General features: G+C 43.1%; 3 protein-coding genes across 3 annotated transcripts in view; 1 reads left to right on the forward strand and 2 right to left on the reverse strand.

The window, feature by feature from the left end:
• The window catches only part of tws (protein phosphatase 2 regulatory subunit tws), a 41732-nt gene extending 33689 nt beyond the window's left edge, over positions 1 to 8043 (reverse strand). The window contains exon 1 of the mRNA XM_089578932.1: positions 7696 to 8043. Coding sequence (XP_089435058.1) covers positions 7696 to 7756 — 61 coding nt within the window. The 5' untranslated portion in view covers positions 7757 to 8043. The remainder of the gene's footprint in view (positions 1 to 7695) is intronic.
• A 1538-nt stretch (positions 8044 to 9581) lies between these two features.
• On the forward strand, positions 9582 to 21613 carry LOC149349957 (heme A synthase COX15). The gene is made up of 7 exons (XM_089578937.1): positions 9582 to 9946; positions 10040 to 10114; positions 10178 to 10320; positions 10415 to 10534; positions 14816 to 15389; positions 20127 to 20240; positions 21391 to 21613. Exons 1-7 carry the CDS (start codon positions 9893 to 9895, stop codon positions 21529 to 21531), a joined length of 1221 nt encoding a protein of 406 aa, XP_089435063.1. The 5' UTR covers positions 9582 to 9892; the 3' UTR covers positions 21532 to 21613.
• Zip99C (Zinc transporter Zip99C) overlaps positions 20668 to 26691 on the reverse strand; it is a 39619-nt gene continuing 33595 nt past the window's right edge. The window contains exons 5-7 of the mRNA XM_089578938.1: positions 25567 to 25750; positions 23335 to 23434; positions 20668 to 21750 (exon numbers count right to left, since the gene is read on the reverse strand). Coding sequence (XP_089435064.1) covers positions 21675 to 21750; positions 23335 to 23434; positions 25567 to 25750 — 360 coding nt within the window. The 3' untranslated portion in view covers positions 20668 to 21674. The remainder of the gene's footprint in view (positions 21751 to 23334; positions 23435 to 25566; positions 25751 to 26691) is intronic.

Here is a 26691-nt window from a genome sequence, read left to right on the forward strand (position 1 = left end):
AAACGTATGTGGCAAAAAGCAAAAATAACCAAACACTAATCCCCAAATAACTAGCAAGATTATCCGCATAAAATAACATCTCCAGACTGAGAAAACGGGAAGAAGGCTCTCATCTATCCTGTTGATAGGACTAACTTGAAAATCTCTTAAAGGGGCTGCGAAACACTGCCTGGGCGAATACCGGCTATACTTCAGGTGGGTTCTTTATGTCACACAGATGCTGACTTAAAAAGAATTACAGGAATCGATGCACAGGAACCGGAGTTATTCAGTGAAGAAATTTCAAAATACAAGCAAACAAAACGCTGCCCTCAACTCGATTTTGGCGGGGCTTCCCACTCCTATTTCGCTCTCCCAATGACGGCACCTGGCGCAACCAATCAAAACAGCCAGCCAGAGCACGTCGCGGAAGTTTGTACTCCATGGTTGCCTGCTCTCTGTGAGACTGGCAGCGTTGTTTCTATGCCAGAGCGCCCCTGGTGGTGTATTTTTATTTTACTTGCTTTGCAGGGCTTTTATCTAAGACAAACAAATTGTTCTTGTTGATCTAATATAAAACGCAGACAGGTGACAAAATGTGTCTATTTATTCACACAATTTGCAGGATATTTACTGTTTGTCCGGTCATCAAGCTCGCACCAGGTGATGTCATATCCGCTGCTAAAAACCCGCCACTGTGTGGCGACCATGAAGTTGTTTTTGGGAGGACATTAAAATATTAAAAAACGGAATGTGCGCGGTATTACCGACGCTAATAGCACCATTATAACTCACTGTATGCAATCAACAGGCAAAACGGTTAACTAAGATTGTGTTTCTGGGCCCCTTTAAAAGGACCCCAATTTTTTGCTGCATCAGATGTCAGCCAAATTTGCAATGCATGCATCAGAAACATTGCAAATTATTTCCAGGACTTATTGGAACGGTGGATACTTATGCATCCTACCTTATGCCAGAAATAAGAAGCATGGAAAATAGATTGTGCTAGCTCTCTGCAGTGCCATCATGGTACAGCCAAAAAATATGTTCCCAAAAAAATGGCAATTAATACCTGGCCACTTCAACAAGCTTTAAAATCTTTGAGCTCTCTGAACACAGAAATATTGCAAAGGTGCTGTCTGCAGTGGATGTTATGGTACCAATTACGGAGGTAATACCGTAATGGCTGCCACCATGGTTAGCAAGAATGTGCAGTGTGTGTGTATGGGAGTGTGGTTGCCACTCCCATGCACACACAATATATTAAACATTAAAGTTCCATATAATAATGGGTCCAAGAAACTGTTTTGAAAGTGGCTATAAAATGCGCGTCATGTAGAGTAAAGGCCAACGAGTGTTCACACCATGTCATCTCATTCTAAACAAGGTGCCTGTACGGGAGCCAGAACATCTTTTTTGTTTGTTGTTTTTTGCTTTTGGTCGGTGTCCATTTTTAAGTTTAATATGATAGTCCCCAACCAGATGCGATTTCGTCCAACTCTCAACTTCACCGGTAAATAATTCGTAGGGCACAATGCTGTGCAAGACGGACAGCAGTACACTTTCAAGTACAGGATGGGAGGTTTTCATGCTTTTGATGTATGGATGACACGGAAGCACCAACCCCTTAGTGTGATACTCGTGACGGCGAGGAGTCCTCGGGTCCTAATCTCAGTACTTTCATTTAGCGCTCCCTCTGCACTCCAGGATGCAGTGCGCTCAGTCTTCAACAAACCTGCCATCAGGGCAGTTTCTCTCCCCACCGATGCATTGGTTTCGATGGCAAATAAGGCATTGCAAGCGATATTGACAGAATGAATGGGGAGTATGCTTCCCCCGGGACTACAAGGCCAGCTACCCCGCACAAACATGTTCCGGCAAGGCTCATTTTCATGCGCCCTCAGCGGCCACCTTGCCTTTTCAAAAATTAAATATACGAATGCCTGCATTAATGAACACTCCCTGTTCTCATTGCAGCGCAGGCAACACTGAACGTGTTGCCTTTCCCTTTTTCTTGCTCACTTGGGGTAAGCCTCCTGGCGGTTGTCAACATTCACTTGCATTGCAGATAAACGAGACAGCTGAGATTTTGTAGTGGCATTTTGTCCCTACTCTACAATTCATGTGCACCTCATGGACGCGAAGCATAGCTCTGAGCAAGAATTTTGAGCAGATTTGCAGATTCTCTTTTCATGCACATAAAGCGCATTCCAGAGAACTGAAATGTTAGCAGGGTGATCACCCTAGATGTCAACATTTTGAGGCAGCTTCTGAAATCTGACTGCTCTGTGAGTTGATGAATACTTGCGCTGCCCGTGCTTTCGGTACTTCTCCAGTGAAATACCTTCACGGAACACAGAGTTAAGTGGTGACATTTATGCGCTCCCTGATAAAGTAATTGGCAATATCAACTGAAATATTGAGACTACAGATGTATTTCAGTTGAAGCCGTCAAGTGCTGTAACTAACTTCCCTTTTTGTAATCAAAGTCGCAGGATTGAAATCCTGGCCACATTTTGGTGGAAGCAAAATGCCAAAAACGCCCGTGTGCTGCGCGATGTCAGTGAATGTAAAAGAACCCCGGGTGGTTGAAATCATTCCCAAGTTAGCCTTATGGACCCGCAGGAAGCCTGCAGGGACTACATGAACGGCAGGATCAACATGAATGCCCTCAGAATTCTGACGAGAGTGGCAAATCCAAAGTCCACCTCGGTATACATTTATTGGATGCCAGGGCATGAAGGATTACCCAGAAACTAGGGTGTAAATAGCTACGTCGAGCTTAAGCCAACCATGTGACACCTATGCTACCCTCAACACCGGGAGTCATGTCCTTTGCTGATTGCCTACGACATCATCATACTCTTAGGTGCTGTTGTGTTCCTCCACACGAGGACCTAGACAAAAAACTATCCCAGGACTTGCAGAAAATTCAAATGGAACTTTACCCAAATCTACTGTGATATGACTGCATGCATTCGACTATGTATAGGGAGGATTGTCCCTGGTGCGAAAACTCTCATCCCTCCCTAGAGGACATTATGTGGGAATGTGAGGGCAAGCCGGATCAAAGAAAAAGCATGTGCACTTCTCGTGAGCAGTGGGACTCCCTGCTGGCCAGTTGTGACCTAAACGCACAGCTTAAGCTGATCGAAGCGGTCGAGAAGGCTGCAAGAAATAGTGAAGTCCTGGTCTAAAGACCCAACCCTGCTCTCCCATCAGTACTTTTGCGATTTCCAATAAATGTTTTCAATAAATCAGTCAGTCCACTGGGCGTCCCTCATAGCCTATGAGCAGCTTCAGGAGATTTAAAACACCATGCACCGTATCATATAAAATAGAAAACTTGTACACATTCCTTGCGTGTCGCACACTGCTTGGGGTCACTTTTTAAATTGTTGTCAGAACCTTTTGTTGATCCACATTTGTTCGAATTTTGCACAGCCATACCTCATTATCCATAAACCATATGCATGCTTGTGCAGAACGTAATATATAATTACGGCAGCTCTGGCACGTTCTTAAGATACAGGCCATCAAAGTAGACAAGAAAACATTACTTGGGCTGAGTTTGGCATATTTTAGAAACTAGACTGAGCTCTTGAAACAGACAAAACAAAAAAAAAAAAAACAAGGTGCAGATTACAACATCCATAGATTCACTCTAAAAAATTCAGCTAATTGTTATTATATTTTAATTTATTCTTAACCAAAGTTGGCCAAAACAACAGAGTGCATAAAACGCAGCACTCCACCTCTTTGTGATCAAAAATTTTCTGTGCTGTGAAAAAAATTTTTTGGGACAATCCAGTTGCAGAACACTTTATTCTAGTTATCAGGCAACATATAAAAATATCACGTAAATTTAAAAGGTCGACCAGCGGCAGTTTGGTTGATCTTATCTGGAACCACCCTACTCAACGAAATCGCAAAACACACCTTTGCACAGGAAATACATCCTACCTCATCATCTCTTTTCCATAGGAGCTAAAATACTGGATTGCTAAAGCTAGGATACTTGTTAGGATACTTGCAATAAACATGTATAAAAATATATATTTTTTTCATGGCACTTGGAACTAATTGTCAGTTTTTTTTGTTTTTTTTTTCAGAACAGTTACAATCAAGTTTAACTGCACAAATTTCACTACAGCATATTTTATACTTAGGGGTTAGACTTTTTGGTTTAAACCAAAAAGCACCAGTAAAAGTACGCCAAATTCATTTTTTGAAATTCGGTTTTAACTGAAAAAGGTCAGTATTTCTGGCATACAAATGTCACATCTAACTGGCTATTCAATGCAGGTTACAATAGGTCACAGCAGAAAATTAAAAATGTGCTGGAACAAGGAACGTGCTGACAACAAAGGTATCTTAAGGCTTATCTCCATGGACACATCCGAGGCACACGAGCGCAGCGCCTACGCGTCCAGCGCAGCGACAAGTGTCGGAAAACATACGCAACTCGATGGCCTGTCGCCTCCTGTTGCTGGTACTCGCACTCAGCGAAGAAAATGGCGCAAAGGGCCGCACTGGATGCCGAGAGAACTGCGTTCTCTGATTGGCTACATCGACCACAAACCAGCGAGCCACTTCCGACGCCGGCACGAGCGAGGTGCAAATATCTGACATGGACAGATATTTGCCAAGCACCAGCTCACGTCTGCGCCTTGCGCATGTGCAGACTGGCTCTGGCGTACGCTGGTACGCGTAGGCGCTGCGCTCATGTGCCTTAGATGGGCCCATGGAGATGATGCACCTTTAGGAATTTAGTCCAGTGACTGAATTATGAGGCACTGATCTGCTAACTCAGACACGACGATGCAGATAGGAAGGCTAGACCACTTGGCTATAGGCACTACTGGCTAGCATAGCGCCGTCTGCTCAGATTAATGACAGACTTGGGACCGTCGCTTCGCTAAGTAGGTTTTTCCACTGAATGTAAGGATGTTGAAAACTTTTGGGGCCGTAACAAGGAACCCTCAAAGCGAAACCATGAAATGGCATGAAAGTGTGGTGTTCTAACTTCCGCGACGGTTAAGCAGCAGTTCTGTCGCTGTCTCAGCACGCGGAGCATAGAGCGCGTTGTCCTCGCGTTTAGCGCAGAGTGCGAAAAGGATGTGATAATCAAGTTTTTAGAACTAAACTTCCACTAACATTTTTGTCTCACGGCCCAATCATTTAACTTCAGCATTTTTACTTTTTGTTACGACTATATGACTTTCTTCTGCGAAGACAGCTCTTAAGACGGCCATTTATGTGTTACAGACTGTTACACGAGTGGCTAGTTCCCTATTTATACTCTACCATACTGACTAATAGGAATTTGGGTGCATTTGTTTTTTTTTAGACAGTACACTATGTTCAGGTTAGGAGAGCTTCAGAAACATGATCGGTGGAGCATGGTCTGCTCAAACTAAAGATGTAGCCATTCCATTCTTGCAACTACTCAGTATCAATCTGGGCCTAGGTCTTTGCCTGCTACACCGCTTGGATACACAATCCCACCCTTACCCAAGGATTCTGGCTCACAGAAACTGGAGACACTTGGATCATTTCATGCCACTCCATGAAGCGTGTGACCATGGTTTATATGTTGCCTGCCGCATGTCTGTCGGTGCACAAGCATTCTTTCATCTTCGTATTTAGCATTAAAAAAAAAATTATAACGACTGTAAATGCTGCTGTTAACAAAAATAGCATCCCATGGTGACAGCGATAACAAGACGAGTGTCAGTATTGTCAAAGAAATTATTTTCATTTGCCTTCAGGGCTGTTAAGTGACAATGTTAGTATCAAAAGATATGTTAAGAACGGTAGGTAGCTAGTGTGAAGGAGGCATAAAGCAAATGCCTAGTCATTAGGCTTATCTGGCTTTGCAAAAGGATGTCAGCATGAACGGCTTGCACTTATGTCACAGTGGCTGCCATGCTGATGGTCCAGGACCACAAGCTAGCACACTTATCTAAACTGCTTAATGTTACCTGCACCAGTGTACATTGTGCAAGCTATGCTTAGTCCACTTTCATGGTACCAATGATGTACCACAAAATAGCGAGCAAGCACCGACCTAAAATTTGAAGACAGTCCCGAAATATTGGGGGATGAGCGCTTGTTAGGTCCAGGCATCAGGTCCAGTCCCTTGCTTGTTACGACTATAGTATGAGGACCGATCATTAAATTCAAGATGGCACCTACCGGAGGGGAGAGAGTGGGGGGCTTGTGGTACTACATAAACACAAAATTCCAGAGGAAGAATACGAATCTGAACAATTTATTAGAAGACTCGAAAAACCAGGAGACTGAAGTACGGCTAATCTTAGTTTGTGACTCCATCAAACAACAAATATTCCCCCCCCCCCCCCCTTTCCCTCCGTGATAAGCATCTCGGAAATTCCGAACAATGGGTGCTTGATGTGTCTTCGCCATGTTTTTGAATTTCTCCCAGACATGGAACATATTCGCATGGGCGCTTATTTAGTTTTGTAGGAAAACTCAAAATCTAAAGAAAAGGAAGGGGGGGGGGGGGGGGGGGGGCACTTATTCAAGCCTGGGCGGATGCTCGGTATTTTGCTGTATGTAAAAACCACCTATTGTGCAACTGCTTCAAATTGAGAGGAACACTTCAGGCAAGTGGATGAGAAACAAAATTGTGACAGCCATCTGCGATGAATCAGGCAGATGGGAAGAAGTTTTTTTTTTTTTTTTTGATGGACTAAAAATTCACAATCTGTTTGCCTGGAACAACGCTCAAAACACAAGGGTGCTTTTGAAACAGGCATATGCAGGCTGTCTGGAAGACAAGCTGTTAGTCTACTCACTTAAGTTTATGTTTTAATACAACAAGCACTGCCCATAAGCTCAAAGTTTAAACTATGCTATGAAACCCCTTCACACAGGGGTGTTCTAGCTCACCTCTGTTAAAAAATCAGTCTTTCGAATGAGACAACCGCGTCGCTGACCATGAAAGCACTGGGCACACTTACAGCTACTTTTCCATGTCTGCAGTGACAGTTACTGACAGCCAGACCAATACAATTAGCGACTACTCGATAACTAAACTAATGAAAACCTTGGTTTGGTTTGTGGGGTTTAACGTCCCAAAGCGACTCAGGACCACCTGGGGTTCTTTAACGTGCGCTGACATCGCACAGTACACGGGCCTCTAGAATTTCGCCTCCATCAAATTCGACCGCCGCGGCCGGGATCGAACCCGCGTCTTTCAGGTCAGCAGCCGAGCGCCATAACCATTCAGCCACCGCGGCGGCCTCTCGTTTACGTATACAGCACAGCCTAGCAGTACAGTTACTTCTCAAATGTCAGTGGGCTGGGCAGTTCGCGCGGGCGGCATACTTCTCTCTCCTCTTTTAAGTAAAAACTAAGCTACCTATGCTACTTAAATACCGAAAGACAAGCACTTTCATACTACATGCGTCATCACGCCCCACGAAAAATCTGAATCTGACTTAAAGATGGTCAGAGTTTTCATGAGCGTGCGTTGAAAACAAAGAGCTTGAATAAACCTCGAGGGTGCGCATACAGAGCAGATATAAAAACGGGGTGCCTTCGACGACGCCTTCTATCAGCGACACGTCAAACACTCGCGGTAAGCACTCCCTGTTGTCTGCATTTGTACGGCACGTGTGCGCACATACCTCCTTTCTCGACAGCGAAGGATGTCGCCATTTCTTGAGGAAATAAAACAAGTCAACTTACTTTCGCCGTCCCACTCTGCTCGCTTCTTAGGCTTTGGTGGCGATAAGTCAGCGGAAACCATCTTCGGCCAGGTCGGCACACGAAAGCAGTGCGGACACAAAGGAAACTCAAATCTCGCGCCGTATGGTCACTCCCGGCTCCACTCGCAGCTCCGCCCACGCTAAAGTGAAAACGACAGAGCAGAGCGGGAACTACAGAGCCTGCGACACTTCGCACGGCCTGTGTATTTGCCACTTATATCTCAAACAATCGCGCCACACTTTTTTCCTGTAAACAGTAGCCCACAACACCCACAATGCGCGAACTGCGCTAACGCCGCGCTCTCAGTCTAGCTTGGCGCTTGTCGGACCAATCGGCAATCTGTCCGCTGGGTCCGCACTGGCCAACGTTTCTAGATTAGATTATCTAGAAACGTTGGCACTGGCGCACTGGTCCGCACGTGCACAAAATACTATATATTAAAAAAAAAAGCCTGCCATGGTCAGCACAAGTAATACGAAGTTTTTTTTTGTTAAAGGTCAGGTCTAGGGCGATCGGGTAACGTCCAACAGCGTACATTTTTTTTTTATTTACAAAGCGTAAGCACAAGCTTTCACGCATCTTCTTGCGCATCTTTCACGCGAGAGCAGTTGCGGTTAATGGCTATACTGAATTTTTTTAACTGCACCATCCCCGCCGGCGGGGATAGTGTGCATCAGGGCACCCCCATAGTGAAAGGTTTAGTTGGTTGAGCAGACGAGGCCACGAGGCTCCGTACGTAGCGACGTCCTGTCGTCTGCTAGTATCGTCCCATTGCAATGCAGAGGACCCTTCTTTTTTGAAATGTCTTTCCCGAAGACTTTGCTGGTCTCCTCATGCATTTGACGGCGCAACAGGTAGGCATTATCGTGGAAAACGACGAGAACGACTAAAAGACTAAATGCCAAGGTGAAAACAGAAACAAGCTGAAAACGATGCTGAAGGTTCGGCCGCTCGGGACTTCAGGCAGGTTTAACAAAGGGGAAGTTAGAAAATTGATGGAGAAAATAAAAGAAGGGGTGAAATTGCAAAAAAAATGTCAAACTAGACATTTAAGAGGTAAAGACGAAACTGAGAGAAAAAAATTAATGCGACGAGGTGGGCATTTCTGAATAGGTGGCGCAAGCTGTCGTGCGATACAAAGGGTAAAGCCGTTATCATCTATCCATCTGTTATAACACTTGCCATCGAATTCTGGGTGCGTTCCAATACTCCCAAGTAGACGTCTACTTAGACGTCTTGCCGGACAGCGGCCATTTTGAGACTCGTTCCAATTTTCACGAAGCCGTCCAAGAAGACTGCTTCGCCGAAGTCCACATCGATGCAGGCTAACTTCCTGTCTAAAGATGGCGGAGCAGTTGATGCAGTCAGAGCTGAGTGAGCCGTGCTCTTGGCGGGCACTGGAGCCCGGAGACGCACCATCTTTCAAGTGTCAGTCATTCCGTTAAGTTGATTTTTATAGGAACTGGTGGCAAATAAAGCCTTCTTTGTGGACCTACGATTATATTTGTGAATCGAGCGAGAGGAAATCGTGCGGGTGAGATCGTCTGCTGAAGCGGTAGCGATGAACGCACCATTATTGCAGAAAAAATAAAATAAAATAAGAACTAGCAAACTACTAACAGCGCGTTTTTAACTTGTTTTATTAAGAATTTTTAAGAGCATAGGAGTGCAACTATTCCCAAATGTTAGTTCAGTTTATCTGCCGCAAGGTGGCGCGTGAAGTAGACACGTTCCAATATGTAGACATGTAGACGGCTTCCTAGACGTCACACTAGACGTCTTGTCGGACGTCTAGAGAATTGGAACGCACCCACAGAGACACATGGCACACCGCGACCACAGGCCACAGCTACACAACCTCTATGCCGCCCGCGCGTGCTCACGCGGTTCGCGCTGACCGTTCTCGGCGGTACTTGCTAAAGCAGTTATACTTTCGCGTGCGCTGCTGCATACGAAAACCTTGAACTGTGGTTGTTCTGGACTGAGTGACGTTTCTCGTGGTACCGGAGTATCATAGTGCATGGTGCGATCGCACGCACTACAACTGTGTACCCAACACATCCTCTTAAGAAATTTGTAATGCGATGTTAGTGGTGTCAAGCTTAAGTTCGCCTTAAAGCCTTGTTTAACAAAATTGAAGTCAGATATTTCCAGTAGGGCCAGTTCATCGTTCGCAATGAATGTGTCTCAGCGCTGTGTCTTCTCACGTGCTTCGAATAGCTACTTGAGAGTAAGTAAATTTTTGACGTGCGGCTTTTAACTGAGGACCAGCAGTTGAACTACGTACAGCAAGTGTTATGGCCTTTTATGTCTTGCTTTCCAGGCGATTATCTTCCGCCAAGACATCTGTCGTCACTCATTAGTGCACAAAAAATGCAGACCCACACTTCAGTTACAGGTGCGTACATCGTTGCAGCACCTTAATTGAGCCCGCCGCGTTCATGGTGTTTCTTCTTTTTAGACAATTAGTCGTCGGTTTCAAGTGACAGCTGTCCCGTCAGCAACCGAGCAGTTGACGGGGAAATCGCAGAGAGCTGTCGGACGGTGGCTGCTTGCCTGCAGTGGCATGGCATTTGGTTCAATCGTGATCGGGGGCGTCACCAGGTGATTTGTGCAATCCACTACCTATTCTTGTCGCATTTAATTCAAATATTTTTCGTTGTAACGCTGTTCTGAACCTCTGTGTTCATATCTGCAGGCTGACAAAATCTGGCCTTTCCATGGTGCACTGGCACCCATTTGCTGAATTTCCTCCATCTGGACTACACCAATGGGAACAGGAGTTCCTCAAGTATCAGGAGTATCCGGAATACAAAGCGTGCGTAATGAAGATAATTTGCTTACCCTAGCTTCGCAAATGATGCCACACAGTCAGATAGTGTAAATTGTTGCAAGTTCCGAAAATCGCCGGCATTAGTGGAAAACACATGTGCCAGGGACAGTTCGGTGCATGGTAGTGCTATTTCTGTGGTTTTTTTATTGCCATGATGACCCTGATCTGGCGTATGCATTTCGGTTGCTGCAAATGCCTGATGACTTGGAGGTTCTGCTTGACACAGCCGCAGGCAGCATCCGATCACAGCCTCTTACAGCTTGCAGCTCTTACTGTTAAAACTGGCTGTGAAGTTATTTTAACAGTGGCCAATGTGGCTGTACCACTATACGGCCACATGCTAGGAACGGACTAGTCTAAAATCTGCAAGCAGTGGTATGGAATCGTGCTGTGGCCCCTTGTGTGTTCTGCATTTAATTGAACATAAAATATCCTGTATAGCATACCAGAGTTTTAGAGCGGGGCTGTCGATTCCATCCTAGTTCCGTCTTGTAGAAATGGTTCTGCAGTTATATTTCTTTCAGTTCCTTGTAGGGTGGAATTTAAGCCTGTTCCCAGACCTGGAATTGTGGCACAGTTCCATTCCATTCCTTTAATTCCAGCACATTAGTTCACACTGCAAGGTACCCAATATTTTTTTAATTGAAAGTATTTTGTAATGACTGGTTGAAAATCTAGAGGGTGGCTTATATTACAAACACATGAAAAGCATAGAAACAGTTCGGAAAGTGGGTGCCACTCATGCTCCAAGCGTGGCAGATGTCTCTAGGAATCGAATCTCTATACTTGAGCTTGTAGCTACATGGCAAAACACACTTAATTTGCTTTAAATTTACTTGTACATGGCACTCCACAACAGCATGACATCTTATTTCCTGCATAGGTTACACTAAAAAGAAAATCGAATTCATTATAATCACTTTCTCCCGTGAGACTGGTTCTCACTCAAACCATACTTATTTCATCATCACTTGGTGAATGGAAAACCTTCCTAGCCTTCTCATGGAATGCCAAAGGAAGTCATCTGTACCAGAGTGTGATTCACCCAGATGTAGTTTGTTAACCCTTCACTTTGCAAATAGGGTGCTTTTTATTGCCAGTTAGTGAGTGTAGTAAAAGATATTTCACAAAACATACAATTTTATTGCTGTGAGATTTTACCACCAGTAATAATGTCTATATTTTTTTTTTCTGGATTTCTTGCATCGTGTGTGTCTTCAAAATACAAATTATTCCATAATCCCTAGGGTGCTCATTTCATGAAACCTGGTGTTTAAACATTATGGTTTCTAACTATTTTCACAGTTTTTATAATAAACTTTGTATACACATGGAAAAGAATTGACCATTGGTATTTCCTTTTGGATAACTAACAAATAGGTTTTTTAGAAGACTGGACATGCTGTCTAGGCTGGAGGAGGAGGAGAAAACATTTATTGCAGCATTGTACTGAATTGGGAAAGGGAGGTGGGGATGGTCGTTGCACAATGTGGCAGTCCCTATTGCGAGACGCCAAGCTGGTATATGTTGAAGAAAAGAACATGAAGCAGTATCATTGGTTGTGGAGAGTGTGTGCTACTTCACTGTGACATGATTAGTTACTGAAATATTCTTTTTTGTTCTACTGGAAGCACACGAAGCACACAAAAAGTCATAGTGTGGATTTTGTGTTGTATTAAAAAAAGTACAGTGAACACATTTTTTAATGTTGCCATGAAAGTGCACGGAACTCTCGAAAGGTACCGTATTTTCCGGTGTACAAGACGCACCTTTGTATAAGACGCACCCGCCATATATGCAGGCTGTCATTGAAAAAATTGGTATATAAGACGCACCCGTGTATAAGACGCACCCCAATTTACCCAGTTAGGCTAGTGAGGCTTAATTAAACATGCTTATGCAACCATCGCAATATGCACCGTACGTGTGAGAAGTTCTTAGCAACGCTAAGTGATCGAAAAAGGCAACACTCACGCCATACCAGCCGACGTTTTAGCACAAAAGAAAAAAAGCGAAAGAACTCTCTTTATGTCCATAACAATTTATTTTTACATAAAACCTTCAAAGTCTTCATCTTCGGATGCGCTATCGAAAAGGCAACACGTCTGAAGCATTCTCTTCGCACTACGTACTTGCAAAGGGTGACTAAAAAAAAACATCGGCTTCTCTTGGCTTGTCTTGACAATGGCGAGAAGCGCGACTGTCGCCATCTTTTGGCATTTCACATTACCTTTGCTTGGGGCCTCCGAAACGGCCGCGTGTTTAAGATCCCGGAAGTGGTCATCCCCGCCGTTTCATGATAAAGTTCACCTAAAAAAGTTGCGCACGGCGGTCTCCGTATTGAAGTATTAACCATGTTACAACCGCGTTATTGGTAGTAATATTTTTTTCGGTGAAAAAAGCTTGAACATGAACCTGAGTAATTTCTGAACTCGCAAAAAAAAAAAACGGAAAATTCGCATATAAGATGCACCCTTGTGTAGGACGCGGCAGCAAGATTTTTGTAAAAAAATCGCAACTTATACACCGGAAAATACGGTACTAAATTGTGGCCACTTGTGCGTGCAAGTAGCAGCTGTAGCTGTGCCAACTTGACACCATAGCAACAGCCAGTGAAATGGTGATGCAGGATGCAGGACACGCAGAAAACAATTTCATTGTAGGGCCCTCATCATAAAAATTGTTACTGGAAGCTTCTTTCAGTGCCCCATACCACTCTTATTGAAATCTGTAATCCTTGAGTGGCTTTAAATAATCTCAGGTAATCTCATTTTATTTGCAAGAAGTCTTTTCTGTAATTAGAATACGTGGATCACCATGTGGTATTTGCCTACAACCGGTAAATAATTTCTTGTTGACTTACTCCTCTCATGCTGTTTTGGATTTGATTTCATCAACCGAATTATGGCTGTGATGTGTAAGGTATGCTTAGGTCGTGTGAGCATGGAGAAAACTGCAGTATCACCGCTGATACATCATTTGTTGTCATTCCAGCTCTTGAAGCCGGCTGGCTTAAGCATTGCAGTAAATTAAAACTACATATCAGCCATTATATTGCAGTTTTTTTCATGCCTCACGTGGCCTAAGGCCCTCTTACACTTCACGACCATCATTTTCTTGTTGAAACCGAAACAGCATGAGAGACGAAATTCAATTATAAATTATTTAGCAGCCATAGGGGAAAACCATGGGGTGATCTATATGTATGAATGTTTAGCGCATCACTAGAACGAGGAAAACATGCAAGCAAAAATGCGATGTCTGTACTCCTTTAAAATGAGAATGTTTCTGTTTGTGCTAGGCAGCTGCCAACACTCCTGTGTTGGTTTCATTCCTTTGACATGTAGCAGTCTCTGAGACTGCTGACCCTTGAAACTCCTGACCAGTTATGCTTGTGACCCCCATATGCAGCAGCACTTATTGCATTTTATGCCCACAACATAGAAAGTATTCCCCAGTTATCAGTTATGATGGTGATTTGATTTTTATGCTGCAAAGGCAGCTTGGCCAAAGAACAGTGTGGCTCATCGTTTTCGGTTCACAAGAGGTGGGGTCAAAGGCCCGTTTATCCAAGCGTTTCATCCTAGAGAGGCCAAAAACAACAAGGCAGTGGGGAAGCCTGTACTCAATGGAAAACCAGTGAATATCCTGTAGCACTAGGGACTAAACACCCTCCCCCCAACTCGCATTGTTTGACCAGTTACATTTCAGTCTTCCGAAATTGGGAACACATGAAACTCATTTTTTTAGTTTCCTTCACAATACAACCTTCACAAATGTTTGATGATTGTGGAAAGCATTGCAGTTATAATTTTTATTGTCGGCCCATTTAAAAACTGCGAATTAATATTGGTAAACAGGCATATTTTGGGCTTTGTCGCAGACAAGTGTTTGCAACATCCTTTCACAGAAAAAAAAAATGTTTCAATGAAAAAAAAACAGAACAAAAATAATGACTAATAGTGGCAATTTTGTAACAGAAAAATAAAGAACTAAAGCTAGTCCATGCTTCACTGGTATTGAGTTTTATGGAAACATTCCTTTTTTGGAACATGAGCGTTTGGTAGTAGCAAAATTCAGTGAAAGGCAGTGCATTGTACTTTGTGACTTGTGTTGTGCGTCTAGCATTGCACTGTCCCTAACGGTGTTTTGGGAGGAACTATTATAATAGCTTTGAATAATGTAAAGGCAGCTTCACAGTGGAACTCACTGTTGCCTGCAACCGCCTTGGAGTACTTTTTTTTGCTTCCTTTTCTTGGTACACAGGTCTGATCGGGAGATGACGCTAGCAGAGTTCAAGCGTATCTGGTACATTGAATACATTCACCGCATGTGGGGCCGAACCATCGGTGCAGTCTTTTACACGGGTGCAGCCTGGTTCTGGTGGAGGGGCTGCCTGAGCCGTCGTGCCAAGGTGCACGTCGGCCTGCTGGCTGTGGGCCTGGCCTTTCAGGGGTTCTTGGGCTGGTTCATGGTGAAAAGTGGCCTCCAGGACCAGCCACATGTGAGCCAGTACCGGCTGGCCGCACATCTGGGCACTGCGTTGGCCTGGTACAGCCTGGCCTTCTGGTCAGGCCTCTCTCACCTGGCAGCTCGTCCGGGACCCACTACCGCACTCCTCTCAGCAGCCATGCACAGGGGCGTCCACGGGGTGCTTGGACTGGTCTTTGTCACTGCCATGTCGGGAGCAATTGTGGCAGGTTTGCGAGCAGGCCTTGTCTACAATTCTTTTCCCAAGATGGCTGACCGCTGGGTGCCTTCCGACATCATGGCGCTCGAACCGAAGTTGAGCAACTTTACTGAGAATCCAACAACAGCCCAGTTTGACCATCGAATCCTGGTAAGCCGGCCTTTCTTCTTTTGTAACAGAGTGCATTACGAGTCCGGCCCTAAAAGAAATCTGCCAAATGTCTTAAAATCTGTCATCTCAGTATAGTTGGATACATTTAAATAAACAGTAGTTGGTAACGCTGGCCTTGTTCTCTGGCATCTTCTATTATTTCGCTGACCAATTACAACAGTGAACGACCTCATCCTTCTTAAGTTTGACTATCAGACTAGCCAGAGGCATCAAAATTCTTGAGCTTTTAATTTCGTCTTGTGATTAGCTTCTTGTTTAGGTAGCAAGAAAAAATTTTACAACTATCTACTTTTTGTCGTGGAGGAATCCTGCTCGGCGGTCCTGAATGTGGACGGAGCTTCAAAGCAGACTTAAGTTGTATCCAACTATAGGCACCGGGCAATACACTTTGCACATTATTTGCTACTAGGGGCTGAAAAAAAGCTATCAAATGTCCTGTTGGTGCCCCTCAGTTGCAGCTAAAGAGAAGTTCGTGACCGGGAATAGGTTTCCCATTTCGACATGACCTGCATTTGAAAGGAAAGCACACAGCAAAATTTATGTGTCATGGGGTTGGCTAATATAAATTAAGAGCCCTAACTTTCTATGGCAAAAAATTTTGGATTCTGCGAACTCAGAACAAAGAATCTGGGAAATTCCATTATTCAGATCCAAAATATGAATGTACTAATGTAATGTAGTGAAGAGGTTCTTTAACGCCGGGTGCTCGAAATTCTCGGAGCCTTTCACTATGGCGTCCCTCATAGCCTGAGTCGCTTTGGTGTGTTAAACCTCATAAACCATGAACCGTTTTTTTTTTTTTAGGGCTTTTCGCCACCAGGCTTGATTGCTGCTAGGAGAAGCCAGCTTTTTATGGTGGAATGAGACTTGTTTCGTGAAAAAATGATTTTTATATTTTGCAACCTTCTAATAGAGGATTTCTTTAGCTTTTAGAAAATATATAACACTTGGGTTTTTACGACTTAAAGGATGCATTTCTTTATCCTTTTTTTTTGACGTTGGAGCGGGAATTTGGAGTTTTGGAAATTGGGAGTTTTCGGAGGCTTTATTAGCATTTTTCTCAAAACAGCATTTTTGGAGGCTTATGTACCTTTTTTCTCAGGAACTGCAAGGTGTAAGCAAAAAAGAACCCCACAGATTTCAATCAACGTCTTTTACATGACGGAAACTAGAATCAGTAGCCTAAGTCAGTTTGTATTTTTACACCCCCCCCCCCTTTCTTTTTCCGAAAAAAAAAAAAAAATCATGGGTGCGGATTTTATTGCACCGAAAAAAAAACAATAAATCTATTCTTTGCTCAAACACATAATTTTAGTCATAGTTGTGCACAATAACTGTTTCTGCTCTCATACAAAATTACTAGAGTCTGCATCTGGTAAATTTTAAGAAAATTAGCGGAAAATTAGTGGCAGCGCCTGTGTCTCGTCTCCCCTTTCTGCGTCCTTCATGAAGTTTGCGCTGTTTTCATTGTAGTGGAGAAAAACAGACAATACTTAATGGCCTTGGGGCAAAGCGTGTGGCATGCAGGTGCAAAGCAGAAGACCCTGAAAGAGTTGTGGTGGAGTAGGGAATGCAAAGGGCAAACGGGCACAGGAGTGGGCAGCTTTAAACACCGCACACCACTTGCGTGAATGCGTGAAATAAAATTACCAGAGGCTTAGCATTGCCTCTTAAATAATGTCACCGTATCCGCTCCTTCTGTATTTTAGAGAGCAGTCTGCATTTTTCTGGGGGCGGAAAAAGGGGCTTGGCTATGGTTGGCCTGAACAGTTTGAGATTGCATTTTAGTCAATATTTTTTCAATTTCTCCCAAGTTCTTAAACTCTCGCCTCGTGTTATATCCATGCAGATAAGGTAAAAATTCATTTTTCATAATACTGTTGTTTCTACTGCTACAATGGCATTTTAAAAAAGTAGCTCCGAACACTCGTTTCCGCAAGAAGTTCTTAAATCTGCAATTTTTCATGGACTGCAATTTTTCATGGAATCGCAGAATCGCGAGAAACCTTATATATATATTTTTCACTTTTGTAATCTCTCCGATTTTCATTAATTTATTTCCTCTGGTCTTCTTTTTTTCCTCTGTTGCATCTCTATGCAAATGCTCAGGGTTTGAAGACTGTGCTTCCAGACATGTGGTAGGCGAGCGTCCTCTTTTTTTTTTTTTTTGCATTTTTCCAATGGAAGTGCTAACTCTGACAGAACTACCTGGCGCATGACGAACAGAATCTGTCCCAGGTCGTTCTGTCCAAGTTAGAGCTTCCATTGCAAAAATGCTAAACCAATTATCCCCAGGCGTCAATTTATTGAGCCTTGTCTGTCCGCTGTCTGAGCCATTGCTCTAGAGTTGTTCCAGATGGCGCAACTCTGAAAATTTGGTTTGACACTTTGTGTACACAGTTGTGTACAAAGCGAACTCATTGCTTTTTCTGAGTGTACTGCATCCAGCAGTGATTTCTTTGTTTCAGGCGAATTTAGCAGCGTTCATGTCACAAATAGGTTGGATTTTTGTGCCATGTAGCTTACGCAGTAAATAATTTTTTACGAAATAGTGAACTAGGTAGCACTCTGTATGCAGACAAATTTTGCCAGCAGTAATAAGGACAATTTAAAAAAAAAAAAATTTCGATATCAGTGTGCCTCTTCGAAGCTTAGAATTATTACACAATTTTTCAGGCCTTTACACCACAAATCCTAGTACTTCAATGTTATTATTTCCAGCCACTGTGACACTTCGTGCGAGATTTTGCCCATCCTTAAAAAAATTAATCGATGGCATTTTGCAAGGCCTGAATATACTATTTAGTTGGAAAAATAGTTGTTTTCGATGGAAAGAAAAATGGCACCTGAAGGGTTAAAATGGAAGTTCGTATGCTGAGCAGCACCCAGAAACTGTTGTGCACCTTAAGGTGTTCATCACGTTTGGAAGCGGGTTTGGTTTGGTTTGGTTTATGGGGTCTAACGTCCCAAAGCGACTAAGGCTATGAGAGACGCCGCAGTGGAGGGCTCCGGAAATTTAGACCACCTGGGGTTCTAATCAGAAAATAATGTCCTTGATGATGAGAGTATTAGCATAGCCAAGTAGCACAAGCAAAACATAAGGCATTAAGTAAATAGTTTTTGCATAGAGCATATTGGTGTCATTGGTGGTATTAAGATGGGTCACCAATTTTTTTATTGCAGCAGGCATTTCAGATTGTTGTTTCCTTTTTTTTTTTTTGAAGAGGAATTATTTCAGTATTGTTCCTTTGGGTAAACTCTGGCTCACAAGAAATGGTTGGCACAAGCCTTGATTGTTACACAAAACTAAATTGTGTGTAAATGCAGTTGTTAAATGGAAAACAATGCCAATACGAAGTGCATCAGTCAGTGGACTGAATTTTCAGAATGTTGTTATATGCCACTTTCTCCAGAAGTGGAGCTTTGCTTGGATAGAAATAGCACAACTGACAAGCACCCACGGCAACTTACCTCACACTGTCCCACGATAAAAGAGGCTGCAAGTTTGCTTCAAGAATACTCGAGGTTTTAAGAACACATAGAGCATTATGAAGCAGTATGTTTTGATATTGTGTACTGTACCCGTGGTCATTTTTAGAATAATGCTTGAGTATTGGGATGCAAACACAAAATGCAAAAGAACAATGAAATATGAACTGTAAGTGTCCTAGTTACTGGAAGCTCATAAACAAAATATTTATAGAAAATATAAATTAATTTCATTGCTGTTTTGAGGAGGTAAAGAAACATCATTTTAGGGGCCTAAATCTGACTGAGCTTAAAAAATGAAATGCTGGTGTTAATTTCAATAATCCCTTTAAACTGTGTCACTTCCCAGTTTCCAGGCGTTCTGGCTACCGTGATGATTCAGTGCCAGTTCCATCGCTGCCACCAACATGCAGACCACATGATGCCCTGCTCTCTTGCTCAGTACAGTTCAACAGTGCAATGATAACATTTAACATTTGAACAGTTCTTAAGCTTAAACATCTACTTGCGTTTTTGTCTGCCAGCTATCTCATTTAATTTGCTTTATTTTTTAATGACAATGGCAACTCCTTCTACAAGCACAGCTCTAAGCGGTACCATTTGCTCACAAATTTAAACTGGCAAACTGCTATCAGCAAAAATTCCAAGATAGACTAAGTGACTTTTGACCACACAGGACTGTCCCATTAAATCACCGAAAAAAAAAAAATTAGCAAATCTTTTGTTGAAAATAATATTTGCTGGAAAAAAAAAATGAAATGTGTTCTGAAATAAACACTGAAGTATGCTGACCTTTCAAAATCTAAAGCCAAAAACTCCAACCCCTATTTTTACGCCTTGAGTTGTAGCACCGATACTGGAATGAGTAGTTCACCATGTGGATTAGCGAACAGTTTTTTTCAAGACTGCATTGTTGAGCCACCCTCTTTGAAAATACTATATGAAAAATCTGCTGGTATTTATGGCACAGTGTCAAAAGTAATTAACAAAGTGACTTCAAAACAACTTTCTTTTCATTTCCCCCATTACTCTTTCGACTATTCATGCACGCACAAGATAAAATGTGTGGCTAATTGTTGTCTTTCTGTTTTCATCTCATTTGTCCTCATGAAGTGTTTTGATCTTCACTTTGAAGGAAAATGTGGGCATGTGCTTGACCAAGGAAGGAGTAGCATTTCAAAGAACAGTGAAAGGCTGCATGGGGCTAAAGCATGTTTTTTCTGACAGGGTGAAAGTGTGGTGATTGTCGTCACTGGTCTGTGGCTCTGGGGCCGGAAACAGCCGCTGCCTCCGCGGGCAAAGAAAGCACTCCACTGCCTCCTCGCTGCTGCTTGGCTTCAGGTAAGAACAGTGCAGTCCTTCGAAGCCATGTGCATTTTTCAATTATTTGCTGCCAGCCTGTACTGACAGACTAGTTTCTTTATGACCATGTATGGAGGGTTTGCTTCTTGAAATGGTTAAGAGGCCTGTTGTATGATTCGATTGATTGCAGGCGTGCACACGCAGTGCTGTGTGACAGTTTGTAAAGATGGATGTGAGGATGCACTTTTGGACAGGCTACTGGAGAGGACAGACAAAATATAGTTTTTGGATTCTTTACTCATAAAGCTGAGAGAAAAGTTGGTGTTGTTAATTGCGAGAAACAATTCCTTTTTCATATTTGCATTGTCTTTGCAGCATACAGTAAAAGCACATTTATTTGAACTTTAAGGGACTGAACAAAAAAAATGCTCTAATTATTCAATGACATCCAAAAAATTTTAAGAACTGCTTGCAACATGGTTAATTTATTTGGTTTCCACCGCTTTTCATGTTTCCTTTAATGGTTTATTGCATGCATACTGTCGGAAGTGTCGAAGCAGAACTGCTGCAAAATCGTAAGGGCCTCCCGCATCCTTCACGGTGTGACGTGGTGGAGCTCTGCCGCTACCACGTTATACCCCTCACAAGTGGCACAGTAGCGTGTGAGGGGGCTTCACCACACGAACTGTGAACAGCACGTGACAAGCACGCAGTTTAGGCGTTTCGGCGCACTAGAAAAATGAAACGACGCTGACGGAAGCGAAGGAAACGCTCAGCAGCACCGAAGGCTGTCCGTTCATCATGTCTGCAGTTGCATGCCGTTGTCAGAGGTGCACGGGCCGCGAGCAGCTCTGCAACATGGTTAAAAAAAAATTAATAGCGCACAAAAGAATACGGGACGAACAAATGGAATTCAGGCTTTGAATAAGGCTATTTTGATTATCTCTTGCCACACTGGTCTTAACTGGATGCGGCCACACTTTGTGAGCCCGTTCAAATAAGCCTGCACAGGACCCATAGCATCCAAATTAATGAGTGTACAATGCTATACTTTCATGGGCGTTGGCCGAGGCCGAACCGGCAGTTCGAATTATCCGATTTCCGAATTAAAGAGCTTTTACTGTATTTGGTTTTCACTGGCTATAGTCCTGCCTTATCACGTTGACGCTATTTGGCATTGCATTTGCAGGCTACGCTGGGTGTGTCCACGCTGCTAACTTATGTGCCTGTGTCTCTTGCATCATCACATCAGGCAGGAGCAGTGACACTGCTCTCGGTGGCCCTTTGGCTGGCCCATGAGCTCAAGCTGCTTAGAAGGATACCAAAGTAAACACCACGAGGCTTGTTGAGGTCTCTAGAGTATGTATTATAGTACTGCGTGACAAGAATAAAACTCTTCTTGTGAGAAGTGACTTGGTCCATGACTGGCTCGGTGACTAGTTTTGGGCACCATAGTTCATGCGGATCTGGATACTATTCCAGGAATGCTTGCATAGCTGCCATCACAGCAATCCCACAGCATACACATCCAAGCTGTTTGCTTGATTCCCTGCAAAGCAATAGTACTGTCATTACTTTGGAACTGACCAGACAACCCTCTGCAGTTTCAGCAGTGGAAGTTTGTGCGCCAAGATGCCAAACAAAGCATGTAAACATGCGGTACAAAGAGCTTACAACTCAAGAGGCTGTGAAAATTAAGCCATGCCACATTATATGAAAAAGCATCATATAGTCAACACGTTAGCCAGCTAGTCATCCTCTGAACTGCGATTCGTAATGTTCAAAACAGGGCCAAATGACAAAAGTGCACCTCTCCTTTCCCTAAAGCCCACTGTGGACTTGCCGATATAATGTTTGCTCACCACTTTGACAGCTCAGCACGACCACAGTACTTCAAATGCACATTTACCAAACAAGCAAGATAATAAACTTCCATAAATTGTCCTGCTGTGAACATGCCTTCCTCTTTCACATGAAATCCAGGTGACTAGTGAAATGCTGACCATTTTGAGTGGGCGAATAAAAGATTATAACTGCAGTTCACTGCATCCAAAAATTGTCCTGTCACATGAGGCTCCAGCTGAAGAAACATGTTCTTTGGGAGTTAGGTCCATTCACACTGGCGAGTCGCGAAGGGCATCCACAGCTGTTGCTTGCAAACAGGGAGTGGCTCGAAAGTGCCGACGTTCACGCTAGCAAAGGGCACCTACAGGTGGCCCTCCCGAAGGGTCTCATTCAGAATCAGAGTTGTCAGTCTTGACTGTTACTGGTAACGAGATGGCAAATGTGGAACAAGCTTCTGTTCAATTCCAAGGCAACCCAGTAGGTTAAGTGGTTTGAGACTCTCAGTCACAAAGCTGGAAAATTTAGCAGCATGTAATTGCCCTGCTAATGTCGTTCACTGATCAACACTTGTTTGCAACTCGCTTTGAAATAAAAACAGTTGCACAATCTCTGCAACTTGCAACTGTGGATAGGCCTTTAAGAATGCCACTAAATTCACTGCCACACAAAAGCATTCATATGTAATCTACAAGTTGGTGAACATGCACTTCCTAACATCATTCAATACACCTGCCAGGCTCCCCTGTATGCATGCTCATCCTCTTCTAAGTTATTAATTTTTTTTTTATTTGCACTCAACTTATCAGGTACTTCTGTTTCAACAATACAAGTCAATTTTTTGCACACTTTCTTTTCGGATGCCTGACATGAAAACCAACACGATTAGTCCCAACAAAAAATGCTATCACCCAAGCAAGATTTGACAGCAATATGCCTTTGTACACAAACACTTTTTTTGTTATTTATAAGCACAACTTATGCTACTTGTCCTTCCTAGCATGGAGCTAGGCCTTGACTCTGCAAAAAAAAAAAAAGTGCAGGGTGTGCTTGCCCATGCAACGTTAGCAAACATTTTCAGTATGGCTGCAAGCATTTTGGATTTTACAGACCTTTAATCTTTTATGAACCACACAAACAGCTCACTTTGGGAGCTTTTCTCATATGAGATGCATGTGTTTTGCAACTGCTGAGCAAAAGAATATGCCCTGTGGCACTACAGCTCAGTGAATTCTTCCTCAACACAGATAGATTCCTTGTAGTTCCACAATGTCTAGGCCTTATTACTCACCAGGGGTCCTCTTCTTTGAGGAGGTCTGGCAGTACACTGACAAGTGCTATGTTCAGAAAGCCTCCAGAGGTGAAAGGCAGTATCCAGGAAGTGGACAGGTCTGAAAAATATGAACGGCATATAACCTCCTTGCCTTTCCGTTCATCTTTCTCTCTCTCTTGTTCAGCTCCGTGGTAATAAACAATACATTATCCAACAAAATAAAAGCTTGTTCTGTGACTACTCTGCATTTTTGTGGCTATTACTACTTCCTCCGTTCAGAAAAGTAGCTAATACTGCCAGAGTGGTTAAGTACTTATAAAGGACACAGACTTCAAACTCATGCTGTTTAGTCCCATAATGGCCAGATGATCGAAGTGATGCATTAAAAAATTTCACAGATGTGGGCACTGTTCACAACAGCATGACATCCATACCTTAGCTTTCAATTAAACGGTTGCAATCGCTGCCTCTCAGTAGCAGTGATGCATAGCACTACACTAGGTGTTTCACCTAAATGTAACCCAGTTTTTTAAAAAAGACAATGTCCTAGACGAATGAAACGACGAGTGTTGACAGTTGTGTGGCCTAGTCTTAAGCATTGTTTTATCATTATGCAAAGTTAGGTTATTAGTAAAGACTAACTACTTAAATATTGGCTTCAAGAAGAGAGTGTCAGTTTGAATCACATTATAAAAAATCCAGCTGAGATGTTTGCAGCAAGCTACCATTTATGTAGCTTTTTTTTACCAGTCCTAAAAGAAAGTGTGTGAAAAACAAAAGCTACCACTTGATAGCAGTGCTACTTGAGCATCCCAAGATGCATTCTCCGAGACCAAAACATGCTCATCTCCGCAACATTGTCCCCAACAGGACTTTGTGTTTGCACTTAGCGTACGGCCTGCGCCAACAGCTGTTGACATGTCAGCGGAGTGCACATTTCTGTAAGGGTTATTAATAGTAATAAAGAAAGGGAAGGAATGTTATTAGTCTCGCCAATCTCACTTCCAGCATTCTCACTCACCAATCTCGCTTAAAGCTCACCTACACCATTCCAGAGATAAGCATATTTTGTTCTCTGAGAACACGTCTTCAGGAGCTCAAGTAGTACTACTATCAAGCAGTGTTATCAAGTGGTAGCCCATGTATTTTGCATGCTTTTGTTTAGGGCCAGTAATAAGAGCTACATAAACGGTACCTTGTTGCAAAAATTTCAACCAGCTGTTTTTCAAGGTGATCTACAACTTTCAAACTGACAGTTCCTTCCTGATGCCAGTGTATAAAAAGTGAGCTAAATCTCTCTATAATTACATAAATTTGCATAACAAAAAAAAATGTTGCACAACTGGCATTCAGTTTGTTTCACTTGCCTATGACACTTCGTCTTTTTCAAAAACTTGGCTACATTTAGGAGTTGGCAAGGACACTTGGTATAGCAAAACCAAGCTATAGGCTGCAACCATTCAGTACCAAACAAGGGCCGAGCTGTGAGACCTAATTGTATATTTCACTAGTTGCAATACCCACATTTAACTGCTAACACTTGACATCACCGTTACAGGAGGCACTCAGAAGTACCATTTTGAGCTGCACCATAACTGCAATGTCTAAACTGCATTACAATGTGTGCTGTTCCAGAAATTACACCAAAAACTGCAGTAAAGCTGAACTACACTGTTCCTGATGCATTAAAGTAATGAGAAAACAAAATGGTTTAAAGTATGAAAAATGAAGATAGGCTTAAAATCATTGGGAGTTGGGCTACATAGGTTGTGGTGAAAATTGCTCAGGCCATAGAAGGTGCATGGGTCACCTGTTGCAACCTGAAGGATCGTTCATATTGGATGGTGCCTGAAATGACAGTGATGAATGAATACTGAATCGTGGGTTAACATCCCAAAGCGACATTTTGAGGGGCTCCGTAGTGAAGGGCTCCAGATTAATTTAAATCACCTGGGGTTCTGCAACGTGTGTTGGTATCGCAGGTCAAGGCGGTTTTGTATTTTGCCTCCATTGAAATACAGCTGCCGAGGCCGGGATCAAAACCGCAACCTTGGGATCAGCAGCCAAACTCCAAAGCCACAGAGACCCCGCAGCGAGTACATGGCAGTATTGCACTGCTTTGTACAGTGAGAGTAGCTTACAGGATAATTGTAAAAACAACTATCAGCTGCAATTTTCATCCCTCACACATATCATGCTAGATGCTAGTACAAATAAACAAAATGCACAAGAAACCGGTGAAGCACTCACCCACGTTTTCAAGTGAGTCTGCAGACAGAGCTGTGACAGCACCGGCTACTCCTACAGCTGCTGTGAGAACCTGAGCTTTGGCAGCATCCCAACGGTTGAAACCAGATTTTAAAAGTATGGCAAAATCACCCACTTCATGGGGAATTTCATGTATCAGAATGGCCAACGTCGTTACCACGCCCATCTGCAAAAACCGACAGTTACCAATGAATCAGGGAGACTGCACATCACGTGAGTCGAGTCTCAATGCAACACCCAGCAAGCTCTTCACAACAAGAGTAAGGCGGGGTGTTCTACTAAGAACAAAGTGAACAATGGAATATGCCTTGCGTTGCACATTGTGTCATGTAGTTAATACACTTCATTATCTGGTTTTTATTTTTTATTATTGTTCAAGGGATAAAAAAAGTGTTGCTGCTTTTTGAACTGATAACCTGGAAGAAACCAAGCTTTCCTGGACACTGTGTACTACAATTTGGATTCATTGGGATTTCTTAATTTTACAAACAAGCTATAATAGATAGAAAGAACTTCCTTGACACAACCTAACTGATGTCTCTCCTTTTTTTTTTCAACCCCTCACAATTATTTTTCTTTCTATGCAACCATCTGCATTGAAAGTAACTGCATGTCCATGCAACAACTGCCAGGCTTTTGCACGTATTCTACGAGCAGAAACTTTTTTTCAATGTCACAGTTGCCATTTGATATGCATAACAGCACAGAAGCAGTACTTGTTTGTTTGTTTGTTTATGGGGTTTAACGTCCCAAAAGCGACTAAGGCTATGAGAGACGCCGTAGTGGAGGGCTCCGGAAATTTCGACCGCCTGGGGTTCTTTAACGTGCACTGACATCGCACAGTACACGGGCCTCGAATTTCTCCTCCAAAGAAATCCAGCCGCCGCAGCCGGGATCGAACCCGCGTCTTTCGGGTCAGCAGCCGAGCACCATAACCACTGAGCCACCGCGGCGGCACAGAAGCAGTACTAACTAGCCTAGGGTAGCACCTAATATGCTGCCAACATGAAACCAGGTCAATTCCTGTGTTCTGAAAACTTTATGCTCATAAAGGTACTGTTTGAAACAATTCTGAAGCGAAGCCACATCTTTGGTTACAAATGCCTA

This window comes from Amblyomma mixtum, chromosome 3 (genome assembly GCF_055824585.1).
Source record: "Amblyomma mixtum isolate Tamu chromosome 3, ASM5582458v1, whole genome shotgun sequence".
NCBI classification, from domain to species: domain Eukaryota; kingdom Metazoa; phylum Arthropoda; class Arachnida; order Ixodida; family Ixodidae; genus Amblyomma; species Amblyomma mixtum.